At 44.0% G+C, this 8,755-nt stretch overlaps 1 protein-coding gene across 1 annotated transcript in view; it reads right to left on the bottom strand.

The window, feature by feature from the left end:
• C3 (complement C3) overlaps positions 1–8,755 on the bottom strand; it is a 36,507-nt gene that overhangs the window by 15,650 nt on the left and 12,102 nt on the right. The window contains exons 19-24 of the mRNA XM_024134119.2: positions 8,291–8,376; positions 2,812–2,954; positions 2,507–2,719; positions 1,258–1,324; positions 1,075–1,161; positions 150–353 (exon numbers count right to left, since the gene is read on the bottom strand). Of these exons, the coding sequence (XP_023989887.1) occupies positions 150–353; positions 1,075–1,161; positions 1,258–1,324; positions 2,507–2,719; positions 2,812–2,954; positions 8,291–8,376 (800 nt within the window). The remainder of the gene's footprint in view (positions 1–149; positions 354–1,074; positions 1,162–1,257; positions 1,325–2,506; positions 2,720–2,811; positions 2,955–8,290; positions 8,377–8,755) is intronic.

The raw sequence follows: 8,755 nt of genomic DNA, 5'->3' as shown, positions 1-8,755 counted from the left end.
GCGGGGTCTCAGGGGTGGAGGGGGCTCAGAGGGGCGGGGTCTCGGGGGTGGAGGGGGCTCAGAGGGGCGGGGTCTCGGGGGTGGAGGGGGCTCAGAGGGGCGGGGTCTCAGGGGTGGAGGGAGCTCAGAGGGGCGGGTGGGGCGCACACCCCTCTTGATGAGCCCCAAGGACTCCTGCCGCTTCTCCAGGCCGAACTTCTCCCACTGCTCCGTGTTGTCCAGGTAGTGCACCGCGATGACCGTGGGCGTCATGCGGATCATGTTCTGCTCCCCACAGCCCGAGGGGGTTTGGATGAGGTGCTTCAGCCGCTCCCCGTTGATGGCGTCCTCTGTCATCTGGGCCACTGGGGTCCCTGCAGCCGGGCGTGAGGATGGCACTCAAGTCTGGGGCTTCCCCCAGCATTTCCAGGCTCTGACCAGCCAGGGCCCAAGGGGTCAGGGACAGCTGGGAGCACGTCAGTGATGGAAATGATGCACGGCTCAGTGGCTAGAGGGGGCTCTGCATTTGTGGGTGGTGGGAGTGGGCTTCTGCTTCACAGGGGAACTCCAGTCCCTGGGTCCTCTGGTTACACCAGTGGTAAAATAATTCCAGGAACAGCAACCATGAATACTTTTATCATGCTTAATGCTATTTGCTAGGCTCGGTTCTAATACCATACAGTATCTCATTTAATCCTCCCAACAACCCTTAGATATCGATACTATTATTCGCCCCTATCACAGATGAGGAAACCAAGGGTCTCCTCCCAAAACCTCACAGCTCTCAAGCTGCAAGGTGCCTTTCCAGCTCCGTCTTGTCCCTTCTTGCCCCAGTTCTCCATCCGAGGCAATTAAATCCAGAATTTCTGCTCTTGAACTATACTGCTTCTTTATCAGCAAAAGCTATTTGCTGAACTAAGTACTGCCTGGAGCCTTCTATAAAGCAGATTAAGGAGGGGTTCTAGCTGAAGAGGAGGCGGGAGACACAGTGGTTAAATACTCCCGGGATTAGATGGAACTGGGCTCCCTTCTCGGGAGTCATGGCCCCCCAACACCATTCAGGGTCCCCTGGGATTGGGGCCAAGGGCATCTCACCTTGCAGGAGGATCTTGGTCTCTGACTCCGTGTCTGGGACTTGGTCACTGAGATCGGCAGCTTTGATTTCCTCTCGCTGCACTCCCTCTGCCGGGTGCATGGGAGACACCGATGGCACCAGCCCCCTCCCACCCCACCCTGCATCACCACCCAGGCCTCACCCCCTCTGCCTCGCTGACTCACTTTGGCCCAGATGTTCTGGATCCAGTGTGCGAACGGCCACAGTTTTGTTGACTCTCATTCCTTCTGGCTGGACAGTGTTAGGGGTAGGGGGAGTTGTGTGAATAAAAGGGCAGACAGACAGACAGTCAGCAGGGCACTCTTCTTGGGATTACTGTAGCATAAGGCATGATGGCCTCCACCTGACCTTAGCTGTATGACTGGAAGTCAGTTATTTAACCTGTCTGTGCCTCAGCTTCCTTCCTTATAAGGAGGTAATATAAACATCTACCTCATACCCACTGTTGTGCAAATTAATAATAAAATTATAAATTAATAAAGAAATAACAAGACCTTTAGAAATCTTCCTATGTGCCTAGAAGATTGCTTTCCTGGGGTTAATTCATGTAACCTTCACAACAACCCACTGCAGTGGGTACTGCTGTTATCAATGCCATTTTAAAGATGGGGGAACTGGGGTACAGACAGGTGAAGTAACTTGCCCAAGGTCACACAGCGAGTAGAACAGAACTTGGGCTTGAACTTGGTAGTCTGGCTCCAGAGTCTGTTTTTAACCCAAATGCCTCTCAATGGGCTAAATAAAATAAAAATAAAAATCTAAAAATAAAACAAATAATATAAAAGTAAAACAAAAATTTTAAATAAATAAATAAGAATAAATAATAAAGAAAAGAGAAAAAGAAAAAATAAATGAAAGAATGTACATAAGTACTAACACAGTGCCTGACACATAAGTGCTCAATTAAAATAGGGGCTATCTTAATTAGAATCAAAGGCCCAATGTGAGCTGTCATGTGTCTACAGAGAAACCTTTTCATTTTATTTATTTATTTATTTGGCTGGACCGTGCAGCTTATGAGATCTTAGTTCCCTAACCAGGGATCGAACCCGGGGCCACAGCAGTGAAAGAACCAAGTTCCAATCACTGGACTGCCAGGGAATTCCCACCAAGATTTTTAAAGTCAAAAGAAAACTCCTATGCTGAAACGTGTTACAAAATGTCATATTTGATATTAAAATATATTTTAATGAAAAAAATATTATTGATCTTTGAGCTTTCAGGTGCCCCCTAAAATTGTGTGCCCAAGGAGAATACCTCACCTGCCTCACCCTAATCCCGGCCCTGCTTCCAAACCTCCAGGACTCCTGAATTTCCTAAGGTTGGCCTGGGTCTCTAACCTGGGTTGACAGCACAGGGAGAACAGGAGCCTTTCCTGAAGGACAAGGGGCAGCAGGTACCCCAAGGACTCACCACGACCTTCAGGGTCTTCTTGACACCATCACTGATGAAGCGGTTGTAGACAGCAGCCTTGACCTCCACCTCATGGAGGCCGACCTTCAGGGGCACGATGACATAAGGCACGGGCACCGAGGACTTGGGTGGGATGATTAGAGTCTGCTGGTGGTGCTTCTTGGCAGTTGCCAGGCTACAGAAGGCTGGATTGTAGAGCAATTCCACCCTCACCTGCCGGGGAGAGAGAGTATCAAGTCAGGGGAATGTGCCACAGACCCTCTTCTCCAAGCCCCCATCATGCTTCCATTGCACCAGGGGCCCACCTTGAGCTCCTCCGCCTCCCGGTAGTTGTAGAGGACAGCTCGGATCTCCACCTGCTCATTGCGCACAACAGAGTAGGGTAGACGCAGGTCAATGAAGAAATCCTGCATCACCGTGACCTCATAGGGGTCAGCCACACAGATCCCTGCCCGGGTGGAAACAGAACACGAAGTGTCAGGGGTGGGGCGGGGTATGGGCAAGGTGGACTGGATCCAAGTTCAGGTCCAAGTTCTTGCCCTTACCGATGTCTCAGTGCTTACGTCTGACCACTGGAGCTGTCCCAAGGTCAGCCTGTCTTTGCAGAAGCCCATAGACGAACCATCATTAATGGTGATAACTTACAGATGGTGGTGGTGGCTGGTAGTTGCCATGATTTAATGGTTCCCATTTTCTTTGTAATTATACTCATAGATAGATATGTAGGAGGGAAGAAGGCAAGCATAAATGAAGGGTCTATATGTACGATCTCCAAAATGGTAGCCCCAAGTGGTCACTGGGCACTTGAAATGTGGCTAGCTCGAGTGAGAACTGGATTCCTACTTTTATTTCCTTTTAATTAACTTAAATTTAAACTTAAAAACCAATGCTCTTTGTGAATGTAATAAAAACCACTGAATTGTACACTTTCAAATGGTGACTTTTATGTTATGTGAATTACATCTCAATTTTAAAAAGGATGCTTGATTCAGTGATTGGAAAACTTTTAAAGTTTTTAGTTTAAGTATGTTTAGAACAACTTGGGTAGGCCAATCTACCTTTTCAACTGTAAATTTTATGGATTCCCAAAATACAGATCAGAGTATTTTCAATGAAAAGCTAGCATCCTAATTTAGATGCACTGTCAGTATAAAATACATGGCAGATTTCGAAGGCTTAGCACAAACAAAAATAAAATACATGATTAAAAATTTTGAGATATTAATAGGTTATTCTTAAATAGTAATAGATTTGCTATTGTAACATGGTTAGTGTGGTAGTGGTTTTGCAAATTTTTACAAAATGTTGAAATAATAATATTTTGGATATATTTGGATTAAATAAAATGTATTATTAAAATTGATTTAATCTACTCCTTTTTTGTGGGGCTACCAGAAAATTTTAAATGACATACACAGCTTGCATTATATTTCTAATGGACAGCGCTGATCTACATTGTAAAAATTAATGAAAGGACACCTCAACTAAAATTGGAGAAGGGAAGGCCTGTTGAGGAAGCTCTGATGCCCTACCACTCACTTCAGTTATCCCAAACAGGAAGATGTCAACAGATCCCAACAGGAAGAAGCTTCAATTACAGACCCCAACTGGAAGAGATGTTTGCACTCCCACACAGAAAGTGCAATTAACTTACTACAGCAGGAGGAAGGATGATTTTCTTCCTGCCCGGCAACAAGCCCAGCCAATGAAAACACTGCAGCTCAGCCAATGAGAAGCTGTCTTACACGAACTGTCACTTTCCTCCAATGAGGAAATTTTTCTCTTGCTGATGACTTGTTTGCCCTACCCTTCATGCTATAAAAACCGTTCATTTTGTACAACTCCTCTATCTCTCTGCTTCCCAGATAAGATGCTGCCCAGCTCATGAATTGTTTAACAAACCCAATTAGATCTTCAAATTTACTCAGTTGAATTTTGTTAACAACACTGAGCAAAACGATTCTTAAAAACAGTGGTTACTTGTGATACAACAGTTACCAGATTAAATGCAAGCAAAGTGTTGATGCAAGTGAAATTTGTGAAAACATTATCACATTAATAATAATGTTACACCAAGAAATCTATTAAGATTGGAGGGAATTCCCTGGCGGTCCAGTGGTTAGGACTCTCTGCTCTCACTGCTGAGGGCCAGTCCCTGATTGGACCCGGGTTCAATCCCTGGTTGGGGAACTAAGATTCCATAAGCCACGCAGCACCGCCAAAAAAGAAAAAAAAAAAAAAGATCTGATAATTTTTCGTATTCTTCAATGGCAGAAAAAATAATAATCAGAGGCTTGAACAAAATCCTTATTTCCCAATCTACAGTCATTTACTCATCACCCTCGGGGGGTCTGCTATAGTCACTGGTTTAATTTACCATTTCTTACCTACTATTTACATTTTTAAACTCAAATTTAATTTACTACAGTGCATGAGAACCCAGGTTCTTGTGCTATAAACAGGAGGTTACCTCAAGGAAAACAGAACGATTTTGTTAAATACTGGTTAGCTTGTGCTGCCCGCAGAAAGCTAGACCACTCTCTCTTTGTTTAAAAAAAGGAGTTAAACAAGAATTAGAGACAAGGTGAAGACATCCTTGCACTAGACTTAGCTTTTCTCCTTGAATGAGATGGAAGGAAGAATGGAAAGAGAACCCAAAAAGGAATGAGTTCTGATATACAATTCCTGTCACTTCAAGGCAGTGAAACAATTATTCTGTGTGATACTGTGGCAGTGGCTACAAGTCATGATGTATTTATCCAAGCCCATAGAATGTACAACACCAAGAGTGACTCCTAATGCCAACTATGGACTTCAGTTCATAATAATGTATCAGTATTGGCGCATCCATTATAAACGTACCACACTAATGCAAGATGTTAACAATAGGGGAATCTGGGGGAGAGAGGGGTACATGGCATCTCTCTATACTTTTTGCTCAATTGTTTCTGAAAACTTAATACATTTTAAAAACCGTCTTAGTTGAAAAGAAATGAGGGACTTCGCTGGTGGTCCAGTGGTTAAGAATCCGCCTTCCAATGCAGGGGACGTGAGTTCAATCCCTGGTCTGGGAACTAAGATCCCACGTGCCACAGGGCAACTAAGCTCGTGACCCGCAACTACCGAGCATGCGAGCCACAACTAGAGAGCCCACGTGCTCTGGAGCCAGTACACCACAACTAGAGAGAAGCCCTCACGCCAAAACGAAGAGCCCGTGCTGCAACTAAGTCCCCACACAGCCAAAAAGTAAATAAATAAATAAATATTTTTTAAAAAAGAAATGACTATGCCAGAAACTAACACAACACTGTAAATCAACTATACTTCAATTAAAAAAAAAAAAAGAAAGAAATGACTTCTGATGCCTGCTTTGTGTCATTGAAGGAAGCGTCTATGCATCTCCGAAAGGCATTTACTTTGATCCCTAAAGTATGTTCGACTCCAATAATAAAAATAATAGCTCACACTCATTGAACATTTACAATGTGTCAGGTACTATTATCACTATTATAAAATCCCAACACTTTGAATAGGTACTATTTCTATTGTGCCCATTTTATGGATGAGCACAGAGAGGCTGGGTAACTTGACGAAGGCCACACAGCTGCCCAGAGGAGGACCTGGGATTTGGACACAGGCACTTGGGTTTGGGAAGCTCCCTGCTTTTAACCTTACTGACTCTTTAATTCTTAATAGCTCACAAGTCTAAAAATTTCAAGTTCTATTGGTTATCACGCTACAGTCTTTATTCTGAAGTTTGGATTCCTGAAAGTTTCATTCACTTGTGATCCTGGGCAAGTCACCTTCTTTCCCTGGCTTCAGTGTTCTCATTTGTAGGAGAATCGTAGTACCAACCTTATAGGGTAGTTGTGAGCATTAAATGAGATAATATGTAGAAAGTTAATGATGTTGAAAAGATATCACAGGCAAGATCTAAAAATCACGGGGATTCTGCCCCCCCTCCTTGGGGACATTTGGTAATATCTGGGGACATTTTGGATGTCACAACTAGGGAGATGGGTTGCTACTGGAATCTAGCAGGTAGAAGCCATGAAGATACCCAACATCTTATATTGCACAGGACAGTCCCCTGCCACAAAGAATGACCCAGCTCAGAATTACATCAGTGATGAGATTGAGAAATGCTGGTGCAGGGAAGAACTCTTCCAACACTCATGTCCATGCAAATCTCCCGGGGATCATGTAATAAAATGCACATTCTGACTGAGCAGGTCAGGAGTGACTAAGATTCTGAATGTCTAACAAACTCCCTGGTAAAGCTACTTTACCAGATTGCAACTGGTCCAGGGAATAGGCTTTGAGGGGCAAGGATCTAACTGTGGTTTTCAACTTTTTTTTTTTCAAGCTGTAGGAACTTTTTTTTAGGTAAAGGGAACCTCACACAGAATCTCGATATATGGAAATGTACAACAGGCAAATATGAAGATGCTCTGATTTGAAACAGGGATGGGGGCCCCAAACTAGAACTGTGCTGAGTGGCTTTGGAGGCTCAGGCAGAAGGAAAACTGTGTATATGATTTCATCTGACATCATCACTTGTTCAAGAGAAATTAGCAGAAAATTGCAATTCCTTCCATTAGAAGCAAGATAGGCAAAGAAGCAGATTTTGAAAATCTTGAAGCCAGGAAATTAAATTGATAATAAGTATAATTTATGATAAATTACAACTAAACAAACTTATACTAGAGTATATTAAATTCTGAGTTTGGTATAAATAAAATACACTTAATGTTGTGAGTTTTAATACAGCTATTTTAAAAATGTTTTAGTGTTTTCAATAGTTTTTCAACTACTTTAATGCTCTGGAAAAAAATTAACCTTTAAAATATACATAAAACATGCATATGGGACACATCTTTCCTTTTACCTCAAACTCCATTATGGCTCGGCACGGTGCTGGTTTATATTTAAAATTTGGATATTTTGTACATGGGTTTTTTTGCATTCATTTTGATTTTTGTCCAAAAAAACTATTGCATGAAAATATGATTTATCTAGGTGACTGAGTTTTTTGGCACTCACTTAATTTTGCATTCAAAGTCAGTGTCTCACTCTCCTTGCCCCATTCTCAGACCTGCTGTAAGTCATCCATATTTGGCTAGGGTGTGTCAGGGTCTCACACCCAGCCCTTGGTGGCGGTGGGGTGGGAGGGCAGGGGGGGTACACATACACCTTTTTTTGTCGTGTTTCACAATCTAACCACCAGTGTTTCAATCACTCATTTTATCCCACTTCCTCTTTTATGTTTTCTTAATTGCTTTACCCAATATCATGGCAACATCACCCCTGCAAAGTTTTTGTTGCTGTAAATCATTCTGTATGATACTATGATGGTGGATACATGTCATTATACATTTGTCCAAACCCATAGAACGTACAACACCAAGAGTGAACCCTGACCTCAGCTAAGAACTTGCAGTGATCATGATGTATCCATGCATCCTTCGATTGTTACAAATGCACCATGCTGGTGGGGGATGTTGATGGTGAGGGAGACTGTGTCTGTGGTGGGGAAAGGGGTATAGGGGAAATCTCTGCACCATCCTCTCAATTTTGCTCTGAACTAAAACTGCACTAAAACTAAAATCTATTCACAAAAAGCACAATGTCATTCACATTCTACACTCTAATGCCTCTCCAGGAACCAGGGGAAAGTGTCAGCCACCAGGAAACAAAGGATCTGTCAGGATTGAATGAGAAAATGCCCGGGGGTGGGGTCTGGGGTCCTGGCCTCCTGAGGACCAGGCCACCATCCTCTCTCACCTTTCTTGTCTGACAAGCTCACAGCCAGAATCTCCCAAGTGGTGATGGAGTCTTTCAAAAACACGTTCATGAGCTTCGTGGAGATTCTGCATCGGGGAGGGGAGGCATTAGAAGATACCTAGCAGGGTGGAGGGGGAGAGCTGGTAGGGAGGGGCCCCAAGGAACAGGGTTGGAGGGGGGCTGGCGGGTGGGCACGTGTAGGTAGCCCCAACTCTTCTAGGCTAGGTTGTGTGATTCCACAATGATTCCAGAAAAGAGGGGGCATTGAGGTGCATGCAAACTCAATGTCCAGTCTGGGGTGATGATAGGGGCTGGCCTGGGGGTGGGTTGAAGTGAGAGCATCCCAGCCTACCCTTTTTTTTTTTTTTTTTTTTTTTGCTGTACGCGGGCCTCTCACTGCTGTGGCCTCTCCCGTTGCGGAGCACAGGCTCCGGACGCGCAGGCTCAGCGGCCATGGCTCACGGG

The sequence above is a fragment of the Physeter macrocephalus genome, chromosome 2 (assembly GCF_002837175.3).
Source record: "Physeter macrocephalus isolate SW-GA chromosome 2, ASM283717v5, whole genome shotgun sequence".
Classification (NCBI taxonomy): domain Eukaryota; kingdom Metazoa; phylum Chordata; class Mammalia; order Artiodactyla; family Physeteridae; genus Physeter; species Physeter macrocephalus.
Note: the sequence above shows the minus strand (reverse complement) of the source record. Positions and strands in the feature narration are given on the sequence as shown.